This window comes from Homalodisca vitripennis, chromosome 1, assembly GCF_021130785.1.
Source record: "Homalodisca vitripennis isolate AUS2020 chromosome 1, UT_GWSS_2.1, whole genome shotgun sequence".
Classification (NCBI taxonomy): domain Eukaryota; kingdom Metazoa; phylum Arthropoda; class Insecta; order Hemiptera; family Cicadellidae; genus Homalodisca; species Homalodisca vitripennis.
This window is the reverse complement of record NC_060207.1, coordinates 148103626-148120272: the sequence shown is the minus strand read 5'-3', so window position 1 is coordinate 148120272 and position 16647 is coordinate 148103626. Positions and strand designations below refer to the sequence as shown.

General features: G+C 30.0%; 1 protein-coding gene across 1 annotated transcript; it reads right to left on the bottom strand.

Annotated features, from left to right (window-relative positions):
• Positions 1 to 3886: 3886 nt before the first annotated feature.
• On the bottom strand, positions 3887 to 11450 carry LOC124355351 (apolipoprotein D-like). Its single transcript, XM_046806463.1, has 6 exons — positions 11423 to 11450; positions 8080 to 8184; positions 7442 to 7575; positions 6620 to 6711; positions 4373 to 4468; positions 3887 to 4076 (listed from the first exon to the last, which is right to left on the bottom strand). Exons 2-6 carry the CDS (start codon positions 8170 to 8172, stop codon positions 3925 to 3927), a joined length of 567 nt encoding a protein of 188 aa, XP_046662419.1. The 5' UTR covers positions 8173 to 8184; positions 11423 to 11450; the 3' UTR covers positions 3887 to 3924.
• Between the last annotated feature and the right edge of the window lie 5197 nt (positions 11451 to 16647).

Sequence of the window (16647 nt, the reverse complement as noted above, 5' to 3'; positions counted from 1 at the left end):
AGAACACTTCAAAAAATATACGTTTAAAATCTAAAAAAAAAATAGTATAATTATTTCAATAACAAAATTTATTATTTAATTAATTTTGTTGAAAGTAAATAATGAACTAATACTCGTGTCTATATTTGAAATAGCAAAATAAATGCATTTTAAGATATTTTAAGAAAAATAAATAAAAAATATGTAAATGTAGGGAGTATTATTCTGTTGTTGCTTACACTATTGTACAAGAGGGAGAGCCAATGACCGCTCGGTTGCTTTTGACCGTTTGATATGAATAAAAGACGGACGGTACAGGTTACAATCCTGTTTGTAACCATGGCACCTTGTATTACTGTCGAACTTGTACTATACTAAACATCCCTTATTCTTCTTTATAAGATCCTCGAGATAGGCTAATACAGGACCAGTCACTCCTGTTGAATAAAAACTAGATACACAGTTAATTTACCAGCTGTTAGTCTAATTATACTTAGCTCCATTCAGAGCTTGCATTTCACCTGAGATTAATATAAATAGAGTAATATAGGCTTTGAGATTCATCCCTCTTAAGTCTTCAAAAATTAATTTCTTGGCTTAAAACAACGTGAAGTTTAATTGTACAAATTAAGCAACTTTAGAAGAATACAAAATATCCCTTCCATAAAAAATCAAATAGCTACCCCATCTAACTCCATTAGGCCTTAAAAGTTAATGAAAAAGTGTAAAATAACATTTTTCTATAATTACCTAATGCTAAAATGCTAATAATGATCTTCAGTGTTGGGTCTAATAGGTCTACAGTTAATGGTTGGGATAAAATTTATTGATTGAGACTGGTTAACAAAATAAGTTTCAGTAGCATGTTTGATCCGGATGTTTTACAAAACTACGGCGATTAGTGTGTTCACTAGCTCGCGTTATTTTGCATACACCCTTACATACATATACAAATAAAACATATAAATATATTTTATATGTATATATATATATATATAAATTTTTGTATTATGGTGGTTTTGGGTACTGAATCGCATTGATACAAACACAATAAAGCCCCAGAAATTTCTGTCATGAGAATCAGATTGCAAGAGGCAGATTTTTATGAAATCTAACTAATAACGTAGTATTACAGGTATATTATATTAAGCAATGTTCATTACATGTCAACTGTTATGGAATGTATCATATACAATGCAGACCCTCAAGATATTTGGTATTCTGTGATTACAGAGGAGATTGGTAATCAATAATCTAATACGCCAGTGTCAGTGTGATATAATAGTAATAGTATCTCACTGCTTTTACTGAGTTATGCGGTCCTGATAAAGAACCCTGTTATACAATAAGGATATACAACATTGGTTCATACAACCAACTCATACGGCGAACCTTATAACCATTGTGTATATATGCTATTCTTATAGTTTCAAACCGATTCGGGTTAGTTGCATATACTGTATTGTTCATCTCACGGATGAACCAAGCGTTTGTTTATAAGCTTATATAACTTTCAACAACTTCGATGGAATATATAATTTTTTTAATTTGAAAATTAACATTTTAGTTATTTTGTCATATATGTGCGAGTAATTAGTATATTAAAATAAATCTTAGTTTTAAAATGTATTATTTAATTTCACTACAGATGGCACCAGTGATGAGTTCAAACCCCTACAGGAATTACTTATATGTAAACTGCATAAAAAAGGAGAATTCCCTCTGGAACATTTGATTATGTATATGAGAAGTTTAGCTCTATGTACAAATACCGCACAGTTCAAATCACATTTTTCACACAATTCTCAAGGTCCATTCTCTTATAAATTTGAGCTGGAAAATGTTCGTAGCACGATCCGACAGTCAGATCTAGGAACACAATTTGTGGGACACAGCTGTTTTCTTACGAATTCTGATGACGCTCTAGCTAGACAAGATGACTATCAGAGTGACATATAAGTTTTTACTGTTATTTATTTCTTTGATTGCTATCAAAAGTCCACATAGTTATTCTCGGAATTTGCTTCCTTTACCTTTATTTGCTTCCATGTTCTGGGTCGAACATGGTCAAACGAGACATATCTCCAAATGTAAACAGTAGCTATCGAGAATAGCACACCAAGTAATATTTAAATACATATAAACAAACAAAAATTTTATATTTTAAATGTACCATTTTTATTAATAGATTAAAGGGTGAAAATAGAGTGGAAATATAATGTTTAAAGTTAGCGAAAAGATTTTATTTCTCATTCTTACGTTGTAATATCCTGCCTAGCTCACCGATGTTTTTATTATTTAAACTCCTCTATAAAACGTATCTTATTTAACAAAAATGTGAGTTTATCTTGTACCTAATCATCAATGGGATTTGGCTGAGCGTCGATGAAACCTATAAATCAGTATGCTGTCACACACACATTTTTCTGCAGGGGAGAATAAAAATCTTATTTCCTGTACTGTCAATATTGTATGCTTGTCTGTATTTACAAAGGACATATTAAGAGAGTAGTGAGTTATAGGATTGAAATTATTTTAAACTTAACTCAATGAATTCTGTTACGCAAATTATGGTGTTTTGTAAACAAACCTCTTTGACAATTTTTTTATAGTTTTCAAAATGTTATATTTGTTTTATATTAAGTTTTATAATATTAATAAACATGTCCACGAATGAAAAACCCAACAATTTATACAGCTTAATTTACTTAGTGTAGATATCCATTAAAATGTTTCACAAACTGTTTAAAACTGCAGTGTTAAAACTTTTAATTGAATATTTACGGTTTACAAAGTTCATTAATGCATATTAAATGCAAGCGTTCCGGGATTGTTGCAGTATTAAGAACTACAGTACTTAATCTGTACTGCCACTTCGTTATTTTATACAACTTTATACTTTTTAAGATATTGAAGTCTTAAAATACATTACACAATGTATTAGAATTCTACCAGTTGAATTTAAATATCCGAGAATTAAAAAAAAACCTGTTTATATCTAAGAATTTAATAGCTGGCATGACGATTGCTGTTCAAAAGTTTTGATCGGCCACAATAATGAAATCGGACGGGCCAAACATTTACAAATATATTTTTAAAATCCCTTATATAAAGTGTTTCTTTTTGGGTTGTGTTGTACAATAACTGAAGCTAAACTCTTGCATATATGCAAACGGCCAATGCCTTTGACTTGTTTATTAAATACAAACTTGCCTGAGCCAGTTTTTAATACCAAATTTTTACTGTACGGATTTAACTCGTATTGCAGCTATATTGAGTAATATGTTTTGTACTAGTCTTTGTAAAATCTTTTGTACAACTAATGTAAACAATCAGAATTTAAAAATTTTGCTGTTTAGAAGTATTGTGATCCCCATCAAAAAAATCTTATTAAAGAGAACTATCAAAGAATTTGTAGCAATGAAACTTGTGTTCTTGTTTCTAAAAATGTTTTCTCTGTAAATAATAAAAAATATAATTATCGTTAAACTTCATTATTATATTATTATTATTATCTTTCGGTTTTTTATATTGTTGGTCGTGTTCAATAACAGAAAATAAAAATATTATAAAAATGCAAACAGCTACCACCTGTCCATACTTTTAAAGTATGAACGAGGCTTGCTAACGAACCATATATATATATATATACTTTAGATATGGTGAAATATTAATAACCACCTTATAGAAATTCTGAAAAGAGAGTGATAAAAGCAAGAGACAGATTTATACGTAACCGAGCTACAAGCTACAATTATTCTCTTTTCGTACAGTAATAAGACGTATTAAATAAAAACGTAAAGCGTTAACTTTGAGGATCTAAGGTTATTGATAATATAATATTGAGAATAGAAAGTGCAAGAAACTATATTAAATGACGCGAGGATTCTAAATTAAATTTATAAAATGTAAGTCAGTTTTTATTTTGTCAACAAAATTAGTTATTTAACAGTTTTTCTGGCAAGTTTTCCGGAAGTCGGTCTTCTTAGGGCCACCTTTGCTGGAAATGTCGGTGAGAGCGGCGTCAACCAGAGCCTCAACTTTGGTCTTGTCATTGCCCTCAAGGTTCTGCTTCCTGGTCAGTATCCAGGCGTGCTCTGTGGGATCACTTGGTAATTAGTAGAAGAACGATCAAAAGCTGCCAATTAGTTAATTAAATGTGAAGCATATGTTTTAGTATATCTATTCATGATGCGTAACTTATAAACAGTACGTTACATTCAACTGCGATTTACATTATAATTTGCTTACTTTGATGTTTAAGACAGTGAAACATCAAATTTGTTAATATCGTACAGTTTTAAATAATAATTTACTCCTCATTAATGAGATGTAACAAAGACATATTTGTGAAAGGACAAAGACACGCATAAAGTTGTTGAAGACTACTCACTCATTTGGAAACCGAAGAACATTCTGCAAGAGTAGACGATGGCATAGTTGTCGTAGTCGGTGGCCAACACCAACATTTGTCCTTTGACAGTACCGACTGAAACATTACTTTGTCAGTTATTTACTTTCATAGAAAATATAAGGCCAATTAGTGATCTCATGTTATTACACATATTATTTTTTGAAACATCACTAAATGTTAATTTTATGTGTTATCGTCGTATGATTTCGTGATATAAGTGCTGTCGATTTACATAGCACATGTCCATTACTGCATCTTTAAATTATTAAATTCTAAATTGCTTAAAAAGGATATATTTCTATTTTTTTTTTTATTTTTAGACATTTTATAATACTTCTGTCTATTATTGGAGAATTATCTTTTTTATACTCCTTTCGCTTGACCGTTTCATATGCACTCTACTAATAGAACAAAAAGTAAAGATTACATTTTCGATAAGTTTGGGGAAGATTTTGGGAAAAAACAAACTATTGGAGAAAAATTTACGCAGCCTATATATTTCATGAAGAAAACATTAAATTTGATAATGTAATAATCAAAATTATCATTTTGAAAATATAACGAACCTTTTTTTCTGCAAGGAGGAACGTTTTAGGATATTAATACCAAAAATATGAATAAGTTTATGTTTTTTTACAAGTAATATTTTTTTAATTTCTAATTTAACTAGTTATTTTAAGTAATTCCCAGGAAATTTATATTTGGTTGCTTGAAAATTTGGCCAAAAATTTACAAAAAGAAATGGAATAAATTTTTTGCGCGTAATACAATTTGCTTTATTAACGTTAATATTCACAGTCATTAGTTTAGTTATTTTAAAAGTTTTGATAAAGAAATAAGTTGGCTATGCGGCGTCGTTTTAAAACCCTATGAAATCATGTATTAATAAGTAAACTTCAAGCTACATAAAAATGAATTTTAAGCCCTTTTATGCTTATAAAAAACTTATGCACATAAACTTATAGCAACATAAAAGTCAATTAACATGCTTGTATGTATGTATGGGGAGTAAAAAGTGTTAAGTGCCATAATATAACAATTTATTTATATCATAAATGGTTGTAGTTTGAAAACTCGCTTTAACTTTAAATATTTACTATAGATATGAGTAATCTTCACTATACTTGATTTTATTTCAGTGGCTAACTGAATGTATGTATGGAAGCTATTGTATGTAGATTTTAAATAAGATATAATTCTTTTTTGGTAATTGTCTCACTTTAGGGAAAGTACAATAGAGCCAAGTTTTCTAGTTTTATTAATATGAATAATATAATAAGATGACTCACAGATAACAAAACCATATACTCGTATGTAGTTGCAAATACACCGAAAAAAGTAAAACAATACTATATCTATGAATCACTGTTTGCTCTGAAATGTATGTGGGGAACTTAGAATAGAATAATTAAATAATTAATTGGCTGAGAGAAATAACAGACCTTGGTAGCAGACTTATGTAGAGATTTAGGCTAATATTTATTATTTTACCCTTAAATATTCACATTACACTTATTAAGCTACACAGTAAATACATGACACTGACATATAATCACGTATTGGAGAGATTTTGATATACCAAATTGACTTTAATTACTTAAACATTAAATTATGTTGTTAAATTATCTACTTAACTGATTTCTAAATCTGTTCATAAAAACATGAGTGTAAGTAAGGCTATAAACAATAAGTTACTTTCAGCTTTATCGTAACGTTCTAAGGGTCCATTTACTAATACTTTTGTTTTCTATTAGTATTAAAACCTCCTTTTTTATATTTTACTATACGTTAATGTCCTAATTTCTCATAAGATTTTCATCACAATTAATTATAAATAAGCAGTCTTATTGCTACTCCGGTTTACTTAATTAGACACTATCACCTAGGCTTTTATTGTAGTAATAGCATTACTAATGTTAGTGTTTTTTAATATGTAGCGCAATCTTACAGTTATACATGTAAAAAGTTTAGGATTAGTCCAAATATGCAATATCCTAATTTAAGATGTATGTAAATGATTTATTTGTTTTAAGGGAACTGAATAGTAATAACATTTTCTAGTATTCACAAATTTACATTTTAATTCACAACTAGTTATGAACTTTTAAGTGATTTTAAAACTTTCAACTTGATTTTATGTTAAATATATGTTTCTCAATCTACTTAACTTGTCACTACCTCTACAATCGTGGATGTTCTTACAATAGCAGACAGATAGATACTCACAAGGCAACTCCAGAGAGACATCCAGCTTGCCCTCGTTCTTTGTGGGATCAGCCAACGCCACGGTCCCATTGACCGCCTCTTCTCTGCCGAATCTACAAATGTTTTTTACAATTAATTATACAAGGTATGCAAGGCTTTTGTTATAAATGTATTCTTTCTGGTGGTGTGTGTGACAAAATTAGTAACAATTATATGTATAACTATTTATTTATTTATAGATATAAATTATATTTTTTTCGCGCTATATTTCTTTGATGTTGGGACATTACACAAAACTGACTTAATAGTTTTATTTATTTTACTTATTCTTCAAAATTAATGCAAAATAGTTGAATCAGTTATAAAAAGTCAAAATATTTTATTATTATAACGTTATAACTGTTAAATTTTCAGACTATGGAAATCTGAAAATTTTACTGTCAGTGAAATTTAAGAGTGGAGAGTTGCGACAAAATAAAGATTTCTCAGAGAGGAAATAAAATGAAAGTAATAGAATATGAGAGATATGAAGAACAAAATGAATGGATTGACAACAGAAGGAAGATTTACCAGTTGTGAATAAATTTGATTTGTTGCTCCCCATTTTCAGGTTGTGAGAACATAAGTCGGAATATTCGCTCAATACTAGGAAAAATTATCGTCATTGAAATTCTTGAAGTTTTTAGTCCCTCGGTTTTACACTCCAACACGATAGAGATTTAAGGGCGGGAGGAAAGTGGAATAAAAAGGAAATTAGAATATAAAATTAAGGATTCTGAAAATTAAAGATTTAAGAGAAGGCAAATATGAAGATGATGAAAGTTTATTCTAATTCTGACTTACATGGATTTTTGAGAATTCTTAAGATGTACGATGCCAGTGGTGGAATCCAAGGTGTATTCGGCCTTGGCACATCTGCTCAGACCTTGCATGAAGAACGTATTGAAGCTTGCCTGCTGGTACCAGGTTCCTACGTACTTAACACATAACACATACACTGAATCAACTTAAAGGTCTTAAGTTTTTGGAGTAGAAAATGAAAGGTGTTTGTTTAACAAAATATTCAAATGTTTTACATCAACTGCTAAAGGCAGGTAACAGTGTTTAAAACAGTGAAAATTGGTTAATACATTTCAATATATTTTGAAAAATGAACAAAAACACCACATTTGTAATTTTTTAAGAGGTACATACTACTACTTCCTACTTAATAACCAACACGCACAACCACATTGCGGCATTATTCTGTACAGTTCTACTGAGGAGAAACATACTAAGAGTCACTCACAAATACATACGTATATTACAGTGTTGCAGTTATATATATCATTTGTTATAAATCCAATCAAATAACTTGATATTGTTTATTAAAACAGAAGAATAGATAGCAGTGTTAATTAATCGCAATATATATTGTGCTTATCACCAAAATTGACTATAGATTTCAGGACTCATTTTTTTGCAATATATTCAGTATTCACCTTGGCGATATTGAAGGACTGTACAGGTGTAAGGTTGGGACACTCGGCTGCCACTACTGCCAGGTAAGCTGCTACAAGGACGAACACCTTCATACTGGACTATATCTGTATTGCAAAATATCTGTATTATAGTTTCATCAGTTGTCACCAATTTTCAGCTACAAATAACCGCATTTGATTGTTATATAATAATTAGAAATATGTTACAAAGTAATATATGACATAATTTAATACATCAGGTTTATTATTATAGTAAATTGTAAATTGAACAAATGTGACTAAAGTAGTTTTCCAAGAACTTCAAACAATTATTTTTCAACAAGTTATGTATAACATAATCATTAACAGTTACATACATAAACATAACAAAAATTATATAAATAAATATTCGTCTAAGTGAATTTAGTAGAAAAATATTTTAATTGGATTTAAGATATAAACAGTTACAAGTACGTTAACTAGAAGAGCGATTTTTTTAATTCTCGTAATGTTATTAAATAATTTGCATATTGATAGCGTACATGTTTATATACTATTACAGTTACCCACGGTTTTTACTCGTGAATTTATATTGAACATCAAAATAAAAACCCCCCAAAAAAGTTATGGTCTTTAAAAGTTATTCCAATCTCTTCTAGTCTAACTTACATTTTAGAATAATTAGACTTTAAGTCTAAAGAGTAAGTTTTTGGAACCCTGAAGTCGGAAGTGAACAAATCTTTACGAGCACTAATGAGATACAAAAATTTCTCTGTATCATTCCAAATATTTTTGTGAATAGCTGAGTAGAAATGCTACCCCTAGTAATCTTATTGAGATCATTTATGATGTAATATAATAGATATATAAAGTATATATAACTTCAATGTTTATGACGTTCAAAAGTTGGCACTGGCTCTTTCATTAAGTTTTTCACGTCAAGAATTACATTTCTGGTTCGAATCAATTATATTTACCACTTTATTGTAGAGTTTACTTTGTTTTTACAACCAAAACAAATACATAAAGTACTGGTCTGAAAAGCATGCTTAGTTGAACATTGTACCGAAAAGTTTACTTTGATCAAAAAGCTTCTACTTCCGGTTATTGCAATTAACTTCGGGTCTAAGTAAATTCTGGAGCTGTAGCAACATTTGTATTCCTTCCCTGATAAAAAATATTAAAAAATACATAGTCTGGAAAGTTTTTTTTTTCGTGGAAACCTCTTTTACTGCCGGTTTCCGTCTTCTACTTTCGGGTATAAGATATTTCCGGTCTCAGTGGTCTGTTCATTTAATATGCACATGTGTATCCAATTTTACCTTTGTAGGATAGTGGAAAGGTGAAAAATAAAATATAGGTCTTCTTGGAGCTCCAAACCTATTTCAGCTCCTATGGGCAGTTAATTTTCATGAAAAATATTTCTAGAACTTAAGCCACGTGTATTGTGAATTCCATCATACTATACCATCGGAAAGTTAGAAAACGAAAATATTGTTTTTCTAAGGATGCTTACTCTTTTTCAACCTATATCCATGGTTGATCTTCATTAAAAGTATTTTATGTGTCTTTTGAGACCATAAGTGACGTGGGTATCAAATTTCATCTTTTTAAGACAAAGAGAAGTTGAAAAATAAAATATTTTTAACTGTGTGTAAAAATTCCTTACTTTTTTTATTTATTTCATGAGGCCTAAGAGGATGAAATTTTAATTTTCTGGGCAAATGGGAAGTTAGAGAATTGGTAAGTGAGTGAGTGAGGGCTGTTCCTTTTATTTACAGATATTAATATTATAAATGCTGCATTTGTTTGAAAAAAATTTTGTATGTATATACGTATGTATGAATATTTGTTTGTATATACGTATGTTATATATACGTTTGGAATTTTGGTACTCAAAGACGCAAGTTATAGAGGATAGGTTTGTATGAAATTTGGTATATGTATATTGCTTATATATGAGAATAACACATAGACATATTTTTATTCGAAATCGATACACAATACTTATTCCAGAATTTTGTATTTACATAAACAGATACCGTCTTTCTTAGTGTGCTGCTAGTTATGGCAGTAGTATAATCTAACTTGTATTATAGATGGTAGCAATGACGAATTCAAATTATTTAGGTTATTTTAGATACTCGAAATCAGTTATTTTAACATTGCGGGGCTGCATATTTACAGTAGGTGGAGGAATAAAAACGCGAGATCGGACATTAAAATGACTGTATTACATTTGTCGGTATATAACTAAAACTTGAGGAGCGCTGTTAAATCCGTGACTATTGCAATTCGAATCACAAATCAGAGTACCAGGCACTGCATTTTAGTTTCTTATGGCAGAAACCACGAGGAGGCAGTTATTTTATTTTATTTTTTTATAGTAGTTTCGTAGTGTGTTGTTTCAAAAGTTAAGCAGTCATTATATAAGAATAGTATTTTCCATTGAAGAGGCATACTATTCTGATTATGTAGGCTATATATACAAACTTTTCAGTTCAAGCAAGAAAATATAATTAATTTCAAACAGGCAATTTTGCTTATGCTCTCTTATTCTTATTATGCTGCTTATTCCTCTTAACAATAAACACTGCATTAATATTTATTTGATATACTAGTACAAGTATGCATATTTCCCTTGACTAATCATCGTAGGGCCAAACACATGTTATAAAATGTGATTTTACATTCACAAACATTACTACGAAATTTGACTTATTATTCCTCCACACGGACCTAAAATATTTAAATTGTCACTGAAACCATTCCAGCTATTCTATTAAATATAATAAATTGTTGCTGAGAAATTTGATTTACTTCATTGGTGATGGAAACTGTTTCATTCTCTGGCCACATGGCTTCAAATAATGATTTTTAAACTTAAAGTACAATTATTTGAATATGGTTTTAGGAGATTGAAATACATTCCAGTTACCATCATATCACGGAACTTTTTGCTTTGTCATTTACAAATGATATCCCTATAATGTCCTAGATTATAAGCTGAAAATGGTGTAACTGCTAGTTATTCTATAATTCTATTTAAATTTTATAATAAAATTATCTAATGCCCTGTCTTGTTCAACTGAACTGTGCAATAAGAGACAACAATAAATATAAAAGACATTATGTCTCCATTACTTTGATAGCACATATAAATCTAACTATCAAGAAATATTAAATCATGTCAGCAAAATTCGGAACATAGTAAAATTGTTGTTTTATTGACCAGATATTTAATTAATGAGTATTAACTTATATAAATAGAATGAATTTTGCAGTGTGTATACGGGAAGCTGTTACAGTACCACAGTATTAACCCAAAAGAACATGTACATTTTAAATAATTTATTATACTTACCTTCTAAAGATCTAACAGAAGTAAAGTGAACATGTTACACTCGGAAGAGTATTTATAGCAAAATTACGAATCCATCCATCTGACGTCGTTCAAAACAACGTTATTTGGTAAAGGCTGTCAGTCATGTACATTGACAGCTCCTCGACAACTATGCCTGCCACCTGCAGTAGTAATGAATGCATGGACATATCCACGCTCACCATGTTACACCCTGAAGATGCTACATTTTTTATAGCATGATAACTTCATAAGAAAATAAGCTTAATAGTGCATTCTATACTTTCAACAAACCCGAATGCTGTTTTTTTATTTATAAATTCACATTGAAATAAAACAGTATACATAATAGATTTATTTTGGACTAACATGTTTTAAAACCGAACAGAAAGTGCGCACCGAGAACATGCGTGTTTCGTAATTTAATCAATAAAAATATTTAGAGCTGCGAAAGTCTTCTGTTTTTTTTTTCTTTTATCATTAAGGTTCAATATGGCAGTAATCTGAAGTAGTAAACTTTATTAAACAGGAAAGGATATTTCATGAAATTTGTAACTCAAATGGTTATATTTATGTAATTGTATTAGATATTGATGTAAATCAAATTGTCTGAATTGGATAGGAAAAGTAGTGAACCCTCTAACGGTACAACAAAACTAACAAACTTTAGTTTTAGTTCTAGAATGTTCTCGTACATGGGAACAGGAAAGCAAAATACACAACATTTTAAGTGTATTGCTCAATCCATTCTTGAAATATCATCCTAAGACTTAGGATTTCTTTAAGCTCAGCCAAATCTCATGGAATGAGCACTATATACGAGTGCTCTGATGCTTAATAGGGTTCACAGGCGTTCAGCCATTAAGAAACTGGTTAATATAATTCTTTCAAAACATGTACCTGAATACATTTATGTAATTAAGCATGTTAGTTATTTTAGTCGTTATGTTTAGAAGTAGTTATTTCATATATTTTATTATAGTTATTTAATAGTGTCGTTTTTCAAAAGTTAAGCAGTTATTATATAAGATATACTAAGATCTTAGTTAAAACTCTAGTACCACAGATGATAATAAGTTAAGCCGCATGTGACATGATATCTCTTCCATATCACCGACTCCGCTTTCAACTGACCCAAGACCAGTCGACTGTTGAAGATTCCAGCTGACTTGTTCTGTATAAGCAGGGAAGGTTTCCAAACCATTTAACTTGGAAGTTATGGATTTTGTATATACAGTTGGTAACCACCAAATTTACTGTTCTGTACTAAAAAGTTTTAATTATATAAATGACGCAAATATATAACAATTTTTCTCTTTATATAATAATTGCATTTTATTTTCCAAAAAATAATTTTTAATCAGATCTGGTTTTGTACCCATTTTATTAACTTAAAGGGCTATCTAAACCTATATGGTATCAACTGTACTAAAATTGGTACTCTTTTTATAAAGCAAATAAAAAGTGAGCTTTTTTTCTTTAACTCCGTATGTGGCGTTAATTTTAATGTATGAAATTATGTGAAACTTATTATTTTTTATAATTCGAAAGGAACGAATTAAAACAAGTTTTTTTTATTCTGGGCAATTTCAAAAAACTTTTTTATTCATAATTATAGATATATATTAAGGTCTCTAGATAGAAACTATTTAACATTTTAAAAAGATAGTTAAATCGTTCTATCTCAGTTGTAACATAAAAAAATGTAACGTTAATGCAGTATTTCACACTGGGTACACATATCTCCTTATTTACTTTTACTGTGTTAGTTAATATTTATTATTTACCAAAAACTTAAATATATATATATATATATATTATTTTGGAGTTGCTAGAAGATAAAAAATTGGGAAATGTGTACCTATTATACGAATTCTTTAGCTCTGTCAAATTAAACCAGAAGTATATTGAATTAGAATTATTAATCGTACAGTAGTTTTAACTCATCAAACTATAGACTAAAATTTATAATGGCTTAAAGCTAAAATATAACTTAAGGATATATATATGAAGCGTAACGGAATGAAGAATGATAAATTTCATAGCACCACAAAATTTATTAAATATTTATTATCCTACTATTTTATTATATTATTGAAAGGTTTTATGTAATTTTACAGGTAAAAAAATATATATTATTTTTTTCTTTTTATAAAAAATGTATGTCATGCGTTATCACTATTTTGTAAAATTTCCATTGGTACATAAAATAACTGTAACTGCAAGTGTAAGTTGTTGTGTGTAAGTGTTACATTCTATTCAAAATTACTGAAGAACTCTTGTTATATTTTTTTGTTTACAAAATAGAATCCATATAAAAGAATATAATGTATCTTTTTCAGCACAGAATATGTACAATATGCAACATAAATGCAAATTAATTGTCTTTACAGCTTAACTCAGATGGTTTATGAGGGGATTCTAACAGAGCTATGTAAATAGAATGTTCAACCACGGAATAATTCCAGTCAGGAACTTACCCCGTGATTTCTAACCACCCTCAGTCTGACTTTGCTAATGAACTGGGAACCTTAAACCAATTACAATGATTCTAAAAGGGGCAGAAATGAAAACAAGTCAAGCGATATCTCACAGTTCTGTATTTAGAGCATATTATCTTTATAATAAAGAGATATAATTACTAACCTTACTAGAAACAAATGTTCTTAGCTTAATTTAAGAAACCATTACAACAAAGAATGATTTACTAACATTATTCGTTATCTATCATATTTGCCAAATCCATTCCATCACGTTTAATGCGTACTGCAGATAATGTGATATAGTTATATAAACCTATGAGGTTAGTGACGATTATCTTACTTTATCTGTTATGAAAAAAAACTCGTATCACGATTCTTCTTCTCCTAAACCACTAAACCGACTTAAATGAATTTTGTAGATATATATTGTTTGGTCCAACTTAAAACTTAGTACAGATTTTATCTCAATTAATAAACGTAAATATTTTATTGCAAATGTAAGGTTTTTTATACAGTAGATAAAGGGTTGAATTCACCCCTAGAGCCTGTTAAATGTAATCAGCTGTTCTATGTAAACATAGTTTTCTGACAGTAGAACCCATTTAACCATAGTTTTCAATTTGTTTATATTTATAGTCTTGAAAGCGTGTAGTAAGCTTTATAGTAACATCATTTCATTTATTAACCTTTTCTGCAACCGCTGTTTAGCACAGAGTAAGAAAATATCCATATAATAAAATTTAAAATGTTAATAAAAATATTCTTTGAACTGAATATTTTAGCAAGTGTTGATATGCAGTACTGTAATGTTGATATAAAAGACTAAGATACTATCAAAGCTTTATTATATACTCAAATACCGTTATAAAACCCAACGTAGTTGTCTTTTTATAGAAGTAGGATTCTTTATCCTGTGTCCTATATAATATACAGCCGCATGTGAAACTGACTTCTAGAAGTGCTGGAAACTTGAAATTTGGCTTTCAGGTACCTTTTGCCGCATAACCAACAAGAAAAGTTTAAAAACCAGACATGTTTACTTATTACATGTTTACCCTCAAAAAAAATTCGAGAAATTCGTGCAATTTTTTACCCTTGCCTGCTTTTCTTGTAAGCCCGATAGGGAGCGAACTGTTGGAGAGAGATATCAACTCGGATCTGATGAAAAATCGTTGGTCAGGAATGAAGTGAGCTACAAAAAAGATCCAGTGACTTTTTGTCCTATCTCCTATGGTTACACGACAAAACGCTGGAATATTTGACAGTTAAGAAACTGTTTTGTTACAAATAATTTTTGGGGCCCGATACCGGTCGAACGGTTGGTCGTAGCTCAAATCTGATTGACCCATCAAATTAGCAAATTACTTTATCTACAGAAAAGGTCAAGTAATTTTTTACCATATTCCTATTAGTTTGGCCAAAAAACGCGTATTCTATAAGTGCAAATATTTTGTAATTTTCACGTGAGAATTTAGATTTCGGGTTCGAGAGCGGCAAAAACCATTGGTCGGAGGTCAAAATTAAACGACGAGGGATTTATAAAATGACGTGATCTACAAGAAAGATCCAATGACCTTTGGCCCTACCCCCATCATTTAAACCGCAAAACTTGATTATATGACAAATTATTGTAATTTTTACTTAAAAATTTAGCATCCGGGCTCGATAGCTGACCGTTGCTCGTAGCTCAAGACAAATTTTTAGTGGGATTTAGCAAATCACGTGATCTACAAAAAAGGGACAGTAACACTTTGCCCTATCGTCAGTGTTCGGCTGCAAAACGCGTTTTAATGTATTACTTTTTTAGTTATTACATAAGAATTTTGTTTTCTGGGTTCTATTTCAGACATAACCTTAGTTATAGCACAGAATAAAAATTTGATTTAAATACAAAAAAATGCGATCTACAAAAAAGGTCTAGTGCCCTCTATCTTCAATAATTTGGCTAATAAATGTAAATATTTCGTAATTTGTATGTAAGAACTGTGTTACTACATTCGATACCGGGCAGAACCGTTGGCTCTAGCTAATATGTAAATATTTTTAGAACTAGCTATTGATAGGATCTAGTAAAAAGGTAAAGCAGCTTTCTGTCGTTTATTTTTCCGTAAGCCTGATAAACGCTCTAAATTGGAAATTCTTTGTCGTCAATTTGTGTTTTAAATCTTTGCAACTACAAATAGTGCAATTCATGCTGGTTCCATATTGACCTAGTATTACTACATTAACGAGTGACTACAACCCCCTCCCCCATATGGAGTTGGCTAATGAAGCTTCAATAGTAGATAGGGATAGAGAGTTTTTTTATTTCATTTCATGAAATAGTGGTTCATTGTCAACACTCTGGTATGGAATGATGATTTCCTAAGTAATTTAAACCCCCTGATCAACGTTTTATTTTGATAAAAATTACTGTAGCCTACACATACTGTCGTAGCACAGACACACATATTTTCTCAGAAAAGTACCATGCGTTCTAATAACCCCCGATAACATTAACCCCCCCCCCCTCTTGGGAATTTCCTGGTAGATGAACCCCTGACTAAATTAAATCCCCTAATCAACTTCTGATCTGATAGTTTTTATTTTGTTTCACTAAAAAAATTCACACTAGCCAACTAGTGTAGTATTTTCTCCCAAGCTCTGTACTGCCTAAACCAGAAGTTGTAGCTCAAATCCGAGGAGATAAAATTAAATTTCCGACAAGAAAGGTCAAGTTACTTTTTATCGTATCTCTAACGGTTA